Source organism: Cylas formicarius, unplaced genomic scaffold (genome assembly GCF_029955315.1).
Source record: "Cylas formicarius isolate icCylForm1 unplaced genomic scaffold, icCylForm1.1 PGA_scaffold_10__41_contigs__length_53128322, whole genome shotgun sequence".
NCBI lineage: Eukaryota > Metazoa > Arthropoda > Insecta > Coleoptera > Brentidae > Cylas > Cylas formicarius.
The window spans coordinates 34,547,086-34,563,042 of NW_026844214.1; the positions used below are offsets into that span (position 1 = coordinate 34,547,086).

At 34.2% G+C, this 15,957-nt stretch overlaps 3 protein-coding genes across 4 annotated transcripts in view; 1 reads left to right on the forward strand and 2 right to left on the reverse strand.

Annotated features, from left to right (window-relative positions):
- Positions 1–890: 890 nt before the first annotated feature.
- LOC132698806 (hybrid signal transduction histidine kinase D-like) lies at positions 891–3,252 on the reverse strand. The gene is made up of 3 exons (XM_060665105.1): positions 3,139–3,252; positions 1,628–1,819; positions 891–1,362 (listed from the first exon to the last, which is right to left on the reverse strand). Exons 1-3 carry the CDS (start codon positions 3,206–3,208, stop codon positions 965–967), a joined length of 660 nt encoding a protein of 219 aa, XP_060521088.1. The 5' UTR covers positions 3,209–3,252; the 3' UTR covers positions 891–964.
- A 2,561-nt stretch (positions 3,253–5,813) lies between these two features.
- Positions 5,814–6,800, reverse strand: LOC132698969 (craniofacial development protein 2-like). The gene has a single exon (XM_060665361.1). The coding sequence runs from the start codon at positions 6,798–6,800 to the stop codon at positions 5,814–5,816; it is 987 nt and encodes a 328-aa protein (XP_060521344.1).
- A 4,834-nt stretch (positions 6,801–11,634) lies between these two features.
- Positions 11,635–15,957, forward strand: part of LOC132708217 (cAMP-regulated phosphoprotein 21) — a 47,590-nt gene continuing 43,267 nt past the window's right edge. For both annotated transcript variants that reach the window (XM_060680408.1, XM_060680402.1), the window contains exon 1: positions 11,635–11,942. The gene's annotated coding sequence lies outside the window, so the exon portion shown is untranslated. The remainder of the gene's footprint in view (positions 11,943–15,957) is intronic.

Sequence of the window (15,957 nt, forward strand, 5' to 3'; positions counted from 1 at the left end):
ACAATTTTTTTTATTTTAAATATTGCTAAGTTAAACTTGCAGACTAAAATTAAATCAAAATAATTATCGCGCAACGATTCTACGTTGGGAAATTCAATAAATAGATAATTTTCAACCTTGGGTAATCGAACGTAATAAAATCAACAATTCAGATTTTTCGTGCGACATTTCATCTTTCGGTCACTATCACCAACTTCTTATGGACTCCATATATAATAATATACAGCATATAATGAAATTACTTTAAAAGAGTACCTCATTAAAGATATTCAACCAAGATTTCAGAAATAAGATTTCCAGGTGAGGTGTTCAATCTTTGTTGCACCATCCTGTCTAATATATAAGTCGGGTTGAAATAGTTTGTGCAAGTTACAATTTTATGCACAATGGAATTGAAGCTTACTCGATTGGATCTAAAAATTAACATTATAATGGAGTATAAGAGAGTCTGGGTTCCATGCACATTGAACAACTATATACAAACAGTTACAGCTACATAACTATTGTTGTATTCCGAAAAATTAATATTAACCAACCAAACCATTATTTTGCGAATAATTTTTCCTAATTTTCCAATTTCTATTTCATGATTCCAAAATATGTTTCCTGCTTATTAAAATACTTTGCAAAATGAGAATCTTTTTTTCTAGAATTGCTGTATGATTCTGATATTGTACGGAAACATCCTGCCTGAGAAAAATCAGCTACATTTTCGAAGGGTTAAATTATTAAATCTTTTCATCAAAAAGTATACCTACTAAATGCTAATATGTTTCCAAAACGTCTTTGACAGCACCGAAGCTTCAACGTTCTTGATCAATCCGGTTTTCTTTTTAATTAAACCTTTATTGGTCCAACAAATTTCAGAAAAGGAAAACAAAAGTGTCCAATTTTAAAAACGAACAATTTATATCAAAATACATACACAAAATTTAAACATCATAAACATGGCGGGCACATTTTGTTAAAATGGTGTAACATTGTTCTGAAATCCATTATTGCCCTGGCCGTTGTTATTATTGTTTCCATTACTATTATTGTTTCCGTTGTTGTTATTATTGTTACCGTTAGAATTATTATTTCCATTGTTGTTGTTATTGTTTCCATTTGAGTTGTTATTTCCGTTGTTATTGTTGTTATTTTCTCCATTCGAATTGTTGTTACCATTGTTGTTGTTATTGTTGCCGCTTCCATGGGGTTTACGAGATATACAACCGGATTCGGAAGCCCAAATGCACACTTCAAGAGTTGAACTAAATTCCAAATTTTCTGGACAGATAAACTCTCTCAATTCCCCGTTGGAACATTCAAAGAACTTTCTGCAATCTGCCGGGTGGGGAATGTACTGAGAGATGCAAGTTGCTGAAAATAATAATACGTGAGCTTTAACTTTTAAGCCTAAAGCCTGATCTAGACCTAAACTAAAGACATATCCAAATTAAATGCGTCGAAACCGACAGCCAATGTAATATACATTTATGAATGGTTTCGTTCACATGCTGATGGTGATTTTCCATGATTTGGTTGAGCCAATCACATTCTATGTTTAGCATTGTCGGTTTATAATTGATATAATAGACGCAAGCAATATTGTTCTGTAAAGATATACGTATAGTAATAATATTACTTTTGATGCTGGCGCCATTGCTTCTTGGATCTCTGTTGACGCATCCCGACTCAAGAGGCCAAACGCAGACGTCAAGAGTTCGACTGAAGTATAGTCCAGGTGAACAAGTGAAAGGATACAGGCGGTCGTTTGAGCACTCGTAAAATTTTCCACAGTCAGTAGGATGTGGAACATATTGAGACAAGCATTTTACTGAAAAGAAAATGTACTAAAAAAGACGGATATCATAAAGTTCAATTTTGTTGATTAGCACCCGATCATGCTCATTTAGGAATAAACATTTAACAGTAATATTTAAAGACCCGAAGTATTTCTCTGAGAAGAGATTAATTAAAAGTACGTCATAACTTTTGCTTACGTTGCTAATAAGAAATTGCTATAATGGGACGGGTTCACCAAAGAAGTCCTAGCTAACTAAAGCTGACTGCTATAAGAATAAGGACATTAATTTGTAAATAGACTTTTTAAATTACGTACTAAGTTAAATTTAAGTAATCATCGGCGTTTGCGGCATTTGCCCAACTATTTTCCACTCCCTTCTGTAAAATTCCGAATTATACACCGATCTAGCATGCGGAAAGCGCCACTTTACCACATAAGGTTCTTGTCCCACGGATCCGAGCTACTTTGGACATCGGATGTTTTCGGAGATTTTACCGCACGGTTTGGATATTGACGTTTGTCAATTTTTGACGATCATGTCGGTGAATGGATTCCTATTGTTTTGTAGAAATATACCCAAGAACTAACGATCGTAGAAAAAGTGTAATATGCAACATGCTTGGTAAATTTTTGAAACTACTGGTTTATTAAACACTCGCTGTACTGCGCTCCGCTCGTGCCAAATAAACTCGTGACTCAACACTTGTTGCATGATATACTATTTTACATTACCTGCTAAGTAAAATTTAAGTAATCTTCGGCGTTTGCACTATTTACCCTCAACATAAATTATTTATGATATTATAGAAAAAGAAAATTTTGTTGTTTACTTAAGCATATTTATACAACTTAAAATAATCTTTTTCTAAATTTTATACTTAACTAATTAAAATTAAAACCCAAATGTTTTACATTTACATCGTATTTTATTTTTACAAATAGAAAAAGTTTTAGTACTATGCCAGAAGTAATAACTTTTCTGCAGTATCGTAAAACAATTCTTTTGAAACCACTTGATTGTTGATGAAATGATTTTTACTCGGCAATATTTCAAATTAATTCCACTTTTTCCGGAACAGATATTTTGAAAGCTTGTTAAGTATTATTTTTTACATTTTTCCGGAGCGTTGCTTCCTTTGTAGCTAATTCAGCTAATAGTATAATGAACTGTGGTAGAACTATAAATCGATCAAGTGGGGATTGTTATCATTAATACCACAAAAACCTACCGCCAAGTCAGTTGTTATTGTTATAGTGTTATTTTATATGAGAATAATTAAAATTAAATAAAAAATGATATGCAACCAATTTTGGTGAAATTAGTCGCAAAGGATCTATTAGGTACTTACCAGCTGATGCAGTTTCAAAAACTGCACCAATGACGGCACAACCCACTAATACTGATACCGCAGATTTCATTTTGATCTATCAATTCGTTATTGTTCATGTGTCGCCAAATCAACAGTTTATATACTTATTACAAAGGCGGCGTAGAAAATCATTTTTCTACGAAATTTTTCAAGTACCTACTTATCTCCAGTAATGAGCGAATAACTATAAATTGAGTAAAAGATCTAATCTGATGACAATTTCTTTGACAGTATCTGGATAAATCTCTGCTTCTGAAAAGTAAATAGCTTTGGCAAATTCTAATTATAGTCATGAAGTAAAGTTATAAAAAACTGCGTAAATCAAAAACGAATTAAAAATTATCCTCTAAATTGTTAATTTTAATCATAAAATAAACTAACTCACCAACTAACCAAAACTGTCCCTGGTTCTGTATGGAGTTATTAAAACAACATAAATCCCTTAGATAGAAACTTGGAAATACAAATTTGTTTCTCTCTGAAATTAGGTAATCTATTAACTATAGTTTAACAATTAACTAATCCTATAAATAAACACAGTCGCAAAAATTAATCCCAAATTCAAAAAGCCTTATAAAATTTTCCAAATTGATAACAAAAAAAATTTTCTTTATAATATAATATATAAATTTATGTCTGATTTCGCAAATTCATTTTAAATCACTTCTTCTTCTTCAGGTGCCAAGCAGATTTCTGCGTGGGCGTTCATCGCCTTCTTCTCAGATGGTTCTGTTAATTGCAGCATTCTGTAGCGTTTGGAAGTCACTTATCCCTGTCCATTGTCGGATATTTCTTAGCCACGATAACTTTCTTCTGCCTATTCCCCTTTTTCCTCCTTCAATTTTACCTTGAAGAATGAGACGCTGAAAGTGGTATCGCTCTCCTCGGATTATATGTCCGAGATAGCCTGTTTTCCTTTTCTTGATGCTCTCGAATAGTTCTCGCTCTGCCAGGCCGGCTCTTCTTAGGATATCCTCATTCCTCACGTAATCGACCCAAGACACCCTTAACATACGTCGTAGAATCCACATTTCGAAAGCCTCAATTTTGTTGATGGTTTGTGCCCTCAGTGTCCATGCCTCGACACCATATAGGAGGACGGACCAGACATAGCATTTCACCATTCTATATCTGAGGCCAAAGTTCAAGTTCTTGTCTGTAATGAATTTTCCGAGCCTCAAAAAGGTTGTCCTAGCCTGCTCGATCCTACATCCTATCTCTTGATCCGAGTCCCATCCTTTATTGATCATGCATCCCAGGTATTTAAATTGTGTGACCTGTTCGATGTTTTCTTCATTGATATGTATTCGCGCATTAGGAATATCGCTCCTACTAACGATCATAACCTTGGTTTTTCTGATGTTAATTTTTAAGCCTAATATTGTGCTTTCTTCATTGACCTGCGTTAGCAGACTCTGGAGATCCTGTGCATTGTCTGCCAATATCACGGTGTCGTCTGCGTACCGGATATTGTTGATGGGGATTCCGTTTATCTTGATACCAAGAGGACTACCCGAGATGGACTCGGAGAATGCCTTTTCTACGTATAGGTTGAATAGCATGGGGGACAGGATGCATCCTTGACGAACGCCCTTTTTGATTTCGAAATCTTCGGTTGTTCCAGCGTTGCTCACTCGAACCTCCGCTCTCTGGTGCCAGTACAGATTACCGATCAACCTTATATCTTTTCCATCTAGTCCCAGTTCTCCAAGGTATGTCATCAGAAGGTCGTGTTTAACGTTGTCGAACGCTTTCTAGTAATCGATGAAGCACATAAAGACATCCTTTCTTTGATCCTGGCAATTTTGGACCAACGTCTGAAGACTGAATATGGCTTCTCTAGTTCCAAACCCGCTCTTGAATCCGAACTGACTAGCCCCACTCACTTCCTCACATTTCCGATAGAGCCTTGTGTGAAGTATTCGGAGAAAAAGTTTTAGAAAATGGCTCATTAAACTAATGAGACGATAATCCTTACATGATGTTGCGCTGTTCACCTTTGGCATTGCAACGAACGTAGAGCGGAGCCAATCCGCTGGGAAGTGTCCGGAATCATAGATGTTATTAAAAAGTGTCACGATCTTTTCCAAGTTTTGTTCGCTGACTAAATGAAGCGTGTCTGAGAACATATCGTCGGGGCCCGGAGCTTTGTTATTTTTCATCAGCTTGATGGCATGTGTGACTTCGCTCCTCAGTATGCTCGGTCCTGAGAGAGTAGATATCTCTATTGGGGGATTATCTGGTCTATCGTCGTTGAAAAGACGAATTGTGTATTCTTTCCATACCTGCAGCAATTCCTCAGGTTCTGTCACTATTTCATTGTGTTGGTTTTTAATGAGGCTAAGCGGTCTGTTGTTGTATAACCCCGCTATTTCTTTTACTTTTTTATGAAGGTGAAAACTATCAAGCCTGCAAAGGCCTTCGGCCTCTAGGCATCTTTCATGTAGCCATTTCTCTTTTGCCGCTCTGATCTCATTTCGTATTCGTCTTTGAAGAGCTCCATATCTGTTGTAATCGTTCTGGGTTTTACATTGCCTTCGTTCCTCCATCAGTTTTAGGATATCTTCGGTCATCCACTTGTTTTTACTTGTTGTTTTTTCTTTCAAGAGAAACTTTTCGTTTGTGGTTGTAAAGGCTCGCTTGAGATCGAGCCACTACCTGTCAGTGTCGTTGGTGTTGACAACGTTTTCTAGTTCTTTATTAAGATGGTCCTCATATGATAGTCTTGTTTTTTCAACTTTTAATTTTTGTAGGTCGAATGTCTTCCTAAGGCTCTTTCTCTTAGGTTTGGCTAGACGTAGAACAATGTTGGCGCACACCGAGTTGTGGTCTGATGCGATATCGGCACCCGGCATTGTAGAAATTTTGGTGATGTAATTTCGAAACCTTCTGTTAATTATGATGTAGTCTATTTGATTTCGAACAACGTGATAATTATTGTCTTGTGGGGATTTCCAGGTGTATAGTCGTCTTGCCGGGAGTTTGAACCATGTGTTTGCGATCATAAGATTGTTTTCCTCGCAGTACTGAACCAGCCCTTCGCCCCTGTTGTTTCTCTCACCCAAACCCCAGTCGCCAACCACTGACCCCGTCCTGCCCCTGCCAACTTTGGCATTAAAATCTCCAAGAATTATATTTATTTCATTAGTCCTTGTGAGTTTCAAGGCCGTATCTATTTGTTTATAGAAGTCTTCGACTTCTTGTTCAGGTTTGTCTGCTGTCGGAGCGTAAACCTGGATAATATTGATGTTTAGAGGCTTGCCAAGTATCTGGACGAGAGCCACTCTCTCGGAGATTGGGACAAAGCACTTCATAGATTTCTGCAGATTCTTGTTCATCAAGATACCAACACCGTGTTGATTACGATTAGCATTGTCACCAGAGTAGTAGAAGACTTTTCCTCCTGATTTGACCATTCCACTTCCAGGCCATCGGACCTCACATACTCCAAGGATCTCTATCTTCATTCTGTCCATTTCTTGAATCAAATTATCGAGCCTTCCAGCTGCAAATAATGTTCTAACATTCCAGGTCGCTATTTTCGTTATCTTATCCAGCTGGAACCGGGGGATTCTTCGCACCTCCTGACCATTTAAGGTCTGCCCGGGACTGGAGGCCATTTGTGTTTGAGCTTCCAACATGATAAGAGTTTATCGGATGAATATCCTGGGGATATCTAGAGAGATCTTTAATGCAGTGGTTTCCCGTTGCCTTCTGCATTCCCCTGCCGTTGACCATCTGCTGGTTCTTCCGCCTTTGAAACGATTTCTCATTTCTGGGACAAGAGAGTGTCCCGACTCCTCTCAGTTCTTCCACCCGAAGCTGTTGACCGACAGGGGGGGACTGCTTATACCGGCAGTCATTCGGTGCTTTGAATTTACCCCTAGAAGCCTAGGTTGCCACTTACGCCGATTCCGCCGAATCGAAGCTTTCTTCTTCGCCTTCACCGCCGGTGTGGTCTTCATCCGTAACCCTGGACAAGGGGCCCTTACAAGGTGCTATCAGCCGGGGCCAGCTGAACCTAGGTTTTTTAGCGAGGTGTTACTCCTCGATCCCTCCTCCTTCCTTGCCCCTTGTGTGGCAAGGCCCCAGGCTTGGGACTGGCATAGCGGAGTTAGTTTAAATCACTAGTCCTTTTTAAAACCTACTTAGTTTTTTCCTTTTAAGACTTAGTTTTCGTAATGAAAAAAAGTGAAATTACTTAGAATTTCTTAGCGTTTACGAAATATTTTCCGATATATTTAAAAAAGGTTTTCCAAAATAGCAATAGCACTTATAGCTTTTCTACCACCAAACGCAGATGAAAATGGTTTTCTTAGTTATGGCCTCGATTATTGTCAATTTTCGTGAAAGAAAGAACTCTGCTAGCCATGTAGGAGTGTGAGGTGTGTTCAAGTTTTTTTATATCAATTTTCACCAAATGCGTTAAACAAATATATATTTGTAGAACGTCAAAATTATATTGCGATCTAGAAACATTTACATGATCTACTTAAAAAGTGCTTCGTGTGCTTGTTAACTGTATAAAATAATAAAAACAATAAAGTACCAAGTAAAAGCAAAGATGAAAACGTAAGTTCTATTTACAAAACTTTTGGATTCCTTAGTTGAATTGAAATTGCTGGCGTTTCGCAAATCATCCTGTTGGCTTCTTCAGTTTGAGTTACAAGAGCCGACGTAGGAGGAATCCAGAAGTTTCGTAAATGAAACTTATGTTTTTGTCTTTGATTTTAGTTGGTCCTGTATTGTTTTTATTATTTCATACAGTTGGTATCAGCCCAGCGGTAAATAAAGATCAGTTAAGCTCTGAAGAAGCTAATAGGATGATTGGCGAAACGGCAACAAGTTCAATTCAACAACAACCGACCCACGAAAAATTAAAAATAAGTTGCTTTCTTAGTTGAGACCCACTAGTGGATGCATTTTATATATGATAAGATGTGACTGCAAATAGGTCAATAATTTATTAATTTTATCCGCAAAATACCAAAAACTGGAAACTGAAGTGATGATGTTAACTAAAAAGTACTGCACAAACTTAAATTCCAAAACCATATTAAAGTTATATGTAAAAACAGCCACGGAAGTTATACTTTTATACTTCTGGACTCCAGAAATTGTGTAAAAAGTATTATAGTAGCCCGTGGGTTTTTGAAAAATTAGCCATGAAAGTTATGAAATTATAATTAAAGAGTGAAAAACACAACAATATATGAATATGAAAATTTCGTGGTTTCTTATTGACACTTCAAAAACTGAACCAACTGGAACACCCTGTGTATCATTTTAACTTTTTTTGGTAAAAACTTTTTTTTCTTGAATTTTCTCTCTAATACTGATGCTTGAAAACTGTATCAAACAATTCGGAAAATGATTCAACAATTTGTGCTTTGAAACAAGTCAGTGCAGTATTCAAAATCTTTTAAAAAATATTTGTTATATTTAAAGCACATTTGTAATGGTATAACCAACGAAACCATTCTTAAATATAATGCGCTATCACATGAACAGATTTTCAGGAGTCTTAAGTCTTGAGCACGTACAGAATTGTGATCAGAAAATTCGCATCCCAAATTATTCATTCACCGCAAGGCATGTGGGAGGTTTCCGCCAACATTTATAATCATTGTATTTACGACCCATGTTTTACCATTTACAAATTGTTTTGTGCTATTGTTCCGATGATGCGTGAAAAAGGGGAACTGGATAAAATTAAATTTCATTTCATTTTATTTAAACGGGTGTTAATGAATCATTTGTTTGATAGCGGTTTTAATTTTTAGGATCCGGTTATTTATATCTGTATATATATGAACGGACTACGCATAATATACCTTATATTCAAATAAAACATTTAACCCACCGATAATGTTTACAAAAAGTGCAAAATATTCAATGATATTTAAATAAATACATTTAATATTTGCCAATTCCATTTTTCTTCCTGACCTTAAAAAGAAAAAAAATGAAATAGCTATGAGAATGAAAAAAAAAACATATTAAACTTGGTAGTGCGGTGTTGTCAAATCAGTCAGTGGAACAGTGATATCATGTTTGTGAAAAAGTTCAAAATTTAAATTTAAAATCGAACAAGCAAACTTCAAAATGGTAAAGCTCACAGCAAGTTGCCTTTTTTAACAAATGACAGCATGAAACATATTTAAAAAAATTATGGCTGTTATGTAAGACAGATAACGAAAAAATAATAACAATTGTTAGTGAAAAGTACAAGCTTCGAAACCAAGAAAATTAAAAATTGTTATTCGTTATTACCGTTTTTACATATTGTACGTATTAAAAAAATACTTAAAATTTTAGGGTCACGTGTCCAAGTTTGTTCTTTTCACCATAGAGACAGAATTTTTGATTTTTAGACAGAGGGATGACATGTCGGATAATATATATTAGTCATCTTTCATTATGTCGAGTGGGTTTACCTCACCGTGTGAGAAACATGTAAACATTTTGATCTCTATACGGTAAAAATATACATAATGTCATTCGGTATCGCAGGAAGAGTACAAATGGCTGCAAATAATGACCCTCAATTGATCTTTAATCCGAAAACTGACATTGCATTACACATTTTTATCACCATAAATATTTGCTTCGGCGTTATCACTAATAAAGCGATGAAATAAAGAGATTACCGAACATACTGCCAATAATCCTTTTTTCGATTGTGGAACCAGTTAGCATCCTAGAAATTGAAACAATCTAGAAGCAGCTAGGCCAACAGCGAGGCGGAGAGGATTTGTTTTAAAAGTGACATTGATCAAATTTTGCTGTGTCGTTAGCGGTTTTTGTAAAGGAGTCTTCTGAGATTAAATATTTTTGGTTAGTTTTAGTGGGCCCAGCTATAACAGAATATTTTCGTCCAACATAAGCCCTATGTGTCCAAAAATACATATGTCGAGAAGCGAATCCTGATTCCGTAATGTCCTAAATTTGAGCGTTATAGTAATTTTAGCATGCTGATTCTAAAATTGTAAATGTAAAATTTTGATGAGAGGTTAACTTTTGAAGGATACATGTACGGAAATCTATCTATAACTATTTTGTCGATTGGCTTTGAGACTGTTTTCTTATAAAATAGGAAAAGTTGTGTTGTGTTACGAGAAAAAAATAAAATTGATTAATATATCTTCCGACACCCTATTATACTTGTTGAAATAAGCATTTGCTAATACTTCCAAGAAAAACGAAAATAGAGATATTAAACGTATTACCTACTCGTAAATCGTTGTACTTTCTAACATTTTTCATTTAAATTAGTTTCTTGATTTTTCATTTTCATTTCATTTTAATAGAATCTCGTGTGTCATGAATTTCAGAAGGAATATACATAGAAATTTTATGAATATGAACCTGTTTTGTAATAAATCGCTGTAAATATAGTGCCCTCTACTATAATAAATAAGAAATATTTTTCTTGTCTAGCCCATCTAGAGCATCGCACCAGAAAACGTTCCATTATGTTACACTAAAACTATAACTAGCAAGAATTAAAACATGAAAATTTTTTAAATGACCGGTAAACCGGTGTCAAATTCGTTATTTTAAATAAAACGCAATAATGTCCTATACCTATGTCTAATCGTTTTTAATATAAGCATTTAATATTTTCCTTCCAAAATTACATTTGCATTCCATTGAATGTTTGTAATTTTTTCACACACGAAATATTTTTTAATTTCACTTGAATCACTTTGGCTGCAGAAAAAAGCTTTCTTAACACGTTTTGTTAGTACCTAAAACTAAGAAAATTACTAACAGAGCTTCACAAAAAAGAATGCGCCTAATAAAAGCTGACTCTATAAGTGGTACGCCTCGTTAATGCGTATTGAGTATTTTAAAGTATGGAGTAGTAGTAGTAGAAACTCGGAAATGCTTATTTTGGAAATATTAAAAAAAACTGCTTTTACAATGTATTAAATATTTTTTGCCGAAGGTAATGAGAGGTACGCTACTAACTTTTTGGCAATTTTTGATATTTACTTTGAGTAAGCCACTAAAAGTACTCTTAGGAATCATGAAAATTGACAACGTATTTTTATAAATAAGTATTTTTTGAACACTTTCATACACAACAAACTAAGTAACACTTAAGAAAATTATGAAAATCACATTCAGGTTCATGGATGGCACTCTACGACGCTGATTTTTCAAACACCCTGTATTAGAGCGTTGGTATTTGTTTTAAATAGGTTCGAAACTAACTAGTTTAACAGCTATTGGTCCACCACGATGACCGTATGATGCAGCACCAGCTCTAAGGAAAAGAATTTAACAGTCAAACACAAAATGGAACAGTTTTTGTAATAACAGTTTCCCTTTATATCTGACAATGAGCCGCAGCGCCATCACATTAGGAATCTATCGAAACTTGGCATACATATTAGGTATGTTGATTTCTAAAGGTCGGTCTAGTTTATATTTCTGCTCAAAGATGTCGCCAGTAGGAAAAGTCAATGTCGGTTTTGTCATTGTAGAATGTTTTTTGAGAACCTGGGATTTGGCTTCTATACAATAAAATTTCGCGTTTGCAAAAATATTTGTTTCACTGACATCTATAAAAATAAAACTGTGTATAATAACCCTCGAAAACAATTCGCGCTTTGAATAAAAGTGGACAGTGTGAACAAAAATTTTATTTACCTACTGTTGGTGACTATTTTTGATTGATTTTTTCGCTATTGCAAAGTGTCGGACAGAAATTTTGTTCGTGGCCACGATTTATAAATAGTCCATACTATTACCTAGCTTTGGAGGCTCAGTATTAGGTAAGTTAAAAATGAAAATTATAGGTTATCTGTGTCTTCAATGTTTATCAATACATAAAGCTATCTGTTGTTCAATATTTATGTAATTTAACCCATAGCATTAAAAACTTTGCATCTTAAAATGTATTAGATCTTACTGTTCTGCGAAACTCAAATATAAAAATACAATTAAAATTTAATCAACTAATTACTTTTTTTTACTTACCTACCTAAAAGATATAATTTATTGTATCATATTATTATATGTTATTATTTCAGTTTAAAAACATTTTTTAAGTGTGAAATTGCAACCCTTTTATTAAATCGTTAAATTTTTATTTTATTTGTTTCAATTTTCCTTACAAAATTTACAAAAACCACATTTTCTTGCCTTGATTGGATCTTTTACAAAAAATTTCAAAGAACGGAATATGCGTCACTTGGGAATCTGGCGTCTGAAGTACTTACCTACCTATTTGTCCCATTAACTTATGTGATCGATTATCGGACTGACCCAATACCCAATTTCACAAAATATGAATGATAGATTTAATTTTTTTCACAAACCATATTTCTATATTTGTGTTACATGGCCAGCTTGAAAATATTTATATTGCTGGTTACAATTTAAACTAATCAAAGTAAACTAAATTAAAATAAACTAACCAAAACTAATTCAAGAAGTATTCGAGAACTGCAATCGTGCTGAGTGCAACAAGTATCCCTCGAATTTGCACGTATTGCACACAATTTTTTTCGAACGAATTGTTAAAATTTAACAGCTTCACAACCACGAAAAATATGGTATAATCAGAATAAATAAAAACTATTAAAGTTATACCTATATTAATTATGTTTTATAAAACTGTATTGTATATGACTATTTAACAAAAAAAAGAAGTACTATTAGGCATGTTTTCAAGAATAAATTGGGCAACGAATTCTTACTTAATAGTACTTAGAACCCAATTATACCAATTTCCATCATGTTTTAATGCATTTAAGGCCCATCCGTGTAAAGTTTTTGTTTACAGTTTCATTCCGATTTTTTTTTATTTGCTTATTATATCAAGCTGAAGTAATGGCCAAGCGGGCTATTAGGAATTTCTTTTTCTTTTTTTCAAATAGTGATGGTCAACTTGACACATTTTTTTGAAGCGGAGAATCGAGAAGGACTTTTAGCGGTCAAAATGTCTGTTTATATTCGCAACTGTACTGTGATTAATATTTCAACCATGTAGAATAAGAATTCGTTGACACTTGATTCTTAGAGGAATCTCTACTAGCTCTGCTCGATATTTGGCATTAAAAAATAAGGTCTAGTACGTTTTAAGGATCTATCCAATACAAAAAAATTATCAAAATCAAACCGGAATCAACGATTTTACAAGGCTGTACAGCCTTAAGCGGCAGCAAACGATATTTCAAACACCTAGTATTGAAACGTTATAGAAATTGGTATAGTTGCGTTGCAATCTATTCTTTAAAAATTCCCTAATAATACTTCTCTCTTTTTTAGAAAGTCCCAGTTGGTCATATCTTTAGGTCCAAGTCATAATCAAAAACGTTTTGGTTCATTTTTGAGAGATCTCAAAATCGAACCATAAACAAAGATTTTACAAGGGTGTACAGTTCTAAATGGGACACACGGTATATGGAAATAATAAAACTTCTAAGAAAATTTGTATATACCTACGCGCTGGTTCTGGCTAAGTTTATAACGCGAACCATAACCTCAACCGTAAAATTAACATATGCGAGATTGTATTTAATTAATTTAAATATAAAAAAAATTAATTTATTTTCAGAACCATAGGTCCATTCTTGCTTTACTAAAATATATATATTTCGGCCAATCGTATTGCTGATATTTTGAAACTAATTAATATTTTGAAACTAATTAACTAACATATTTCAGTAAACATTCTTTTTTCGATTTTAGTGATAATAATAATCATAATTGACTTTATTGAGGCAAATTCGATAAAAGGAAATTTACAAGAAACTCTTGCCGTTCATGCAGCGCACAAAACCCCTCTTTGCTGATTTCTACTCTTAACGAAGACATATCACACCATGCTTATCTAAAATTAATATTTACAATTTGGTTAAGTACCTACCTAAATATAGAAAGAAAAAAAAAACCTACCCTGTAAATGTTTTTTTTCTTTTTAGTCCCTGTCTAATATTGTCTTTTTTCCCTTCATTTTCTAACTAACCAGGTTTTTAGTTTGTTTCATTTTAGCAGCGGGCTTTGTATCCACTGTAGGTATGATTTGTTACTATCTGAATGATATTTTAAATCAGTAAATCATTTTTAATGAGCAACTTTTATTAAATTAAACTAGAGTAATTTAAAACGTAAAATTTATCGCGAAGTTCTTGGCAGAAAAATATTCAAAACCGGATAGTTTTCTTGCTGGCGTTCGCCTGGCATTTATCCCATATTACCTACCCCTATTTCCTTACTCCGGCGATTCCCTAGTGATTTGTCCTTCGAACAACTTTCATTTCGAGAATCTCGAGGAGTTCGCATATATTCGTAGACTTTAGTGAGAACCTATGGTTTTTTCAATTCAATTAAATTAAAATTGGGAGGGTGTATGGCAGTATTATATGATGAAATTAATACTTTTGACAGTTGTAGACTTACAATTATAAATTTAAGAACAGCGTTACATCCAATTGAAACTATAATTTACCATTGATTATTAGAACTGACTGACTGAGAATTGGTAGATGGAATCAATTTTTAGTTTTAAATTTGAAGATGCTTTTTGAAAATATGTAAGAGACCATATTTAAGTTGAAAAAATAATTAATTTGTACATTTATACATAAACATATTTTTTTTTTGAGAGGATAAATCTTCAAGACGACACTATCCTGCCCGTACAGTCTACCGTGTGGAATTTTTACCCACTAAAACCCTCCTTCTTCGCCACGTTGGATAAACGCGGAACCGTTTGTAGACATAACCTCAGGTGCATCTGGCAGTCGGGCTAAGTGCTGGTTCTCATTTGCCTTTCGAGTTCATCTCTTTCCTTTGAACTCATAATGTTACGGATCATTTTGTGCACCACATTCCAATATTCCTTTTTTAGGGTCTTAATTTGAATTATATTATCCGGCGTCAGTGTGTACCCTATTTTATCACTTGCATCCCGTCTCATATCTTTCCATCTGTCACAATTAAATATAGTGTGCTCTGCCGTATTTTCCTCTGTGAGGTATATGCATCGATCTGCTTCATCTTTATGAAAACGCTTCGCATACGCCCTGTAACATCCGTGTGCAGTCAATGCTTGTATTAAGAAATAGTCTATATCTCGATGCACACAATCTATCCAGCTTTTAATATTCTTTATCAGCCTCTTAGTCCACTGCGCTTTTTTTGTCTCTCTATCTCACCTGTCTTGCAACTCTATCAAGGATATTTGTCTTGCCCTAATTTTTCTGTCCCTTTGTTCTTTGTGTTCTTGTATATATATATATATATATATATATATATATATATATATATATATATATATATATATATATATATACATCCCGCTATTTTCCGAGCGTCCTTTCATGGATCCGTCTCTGAGCGTCCAGTATCGTTTTCTTCAAGATCCTTACTTTAACAAGTGAATATTTTGAAGTTTTATAAACGAGATGGCGTTGAGTTTCCTTAGGACAGATTTTACGAAGATCATTTTTGTGAAGTTTTATGATACTTATATGTCGGCGTCCTTTTATAGAGGTACCTTGCTAGCGTCCAATATGCACGGGAAAACTTATACATTTCAGCATCCTAGCGTCCGCATGTATATTTTTCATTTATTGGGCAGATTTCTGAGCGTCCGAGCAACGTTGCCCGATTGATTGTGTATTAAAGTACATATAAATAGATATGGTCTTTAGAACACGCTTCTCCTTTTTAACATGACGGTGCACAGTCGAGCGGGTATAAGGCGATTCATGTTTTCGCTATATTTTGAAAAATGTTTTGTTGCTAACTGTTTTATTTTTTATTTTATTATTTTTTTTT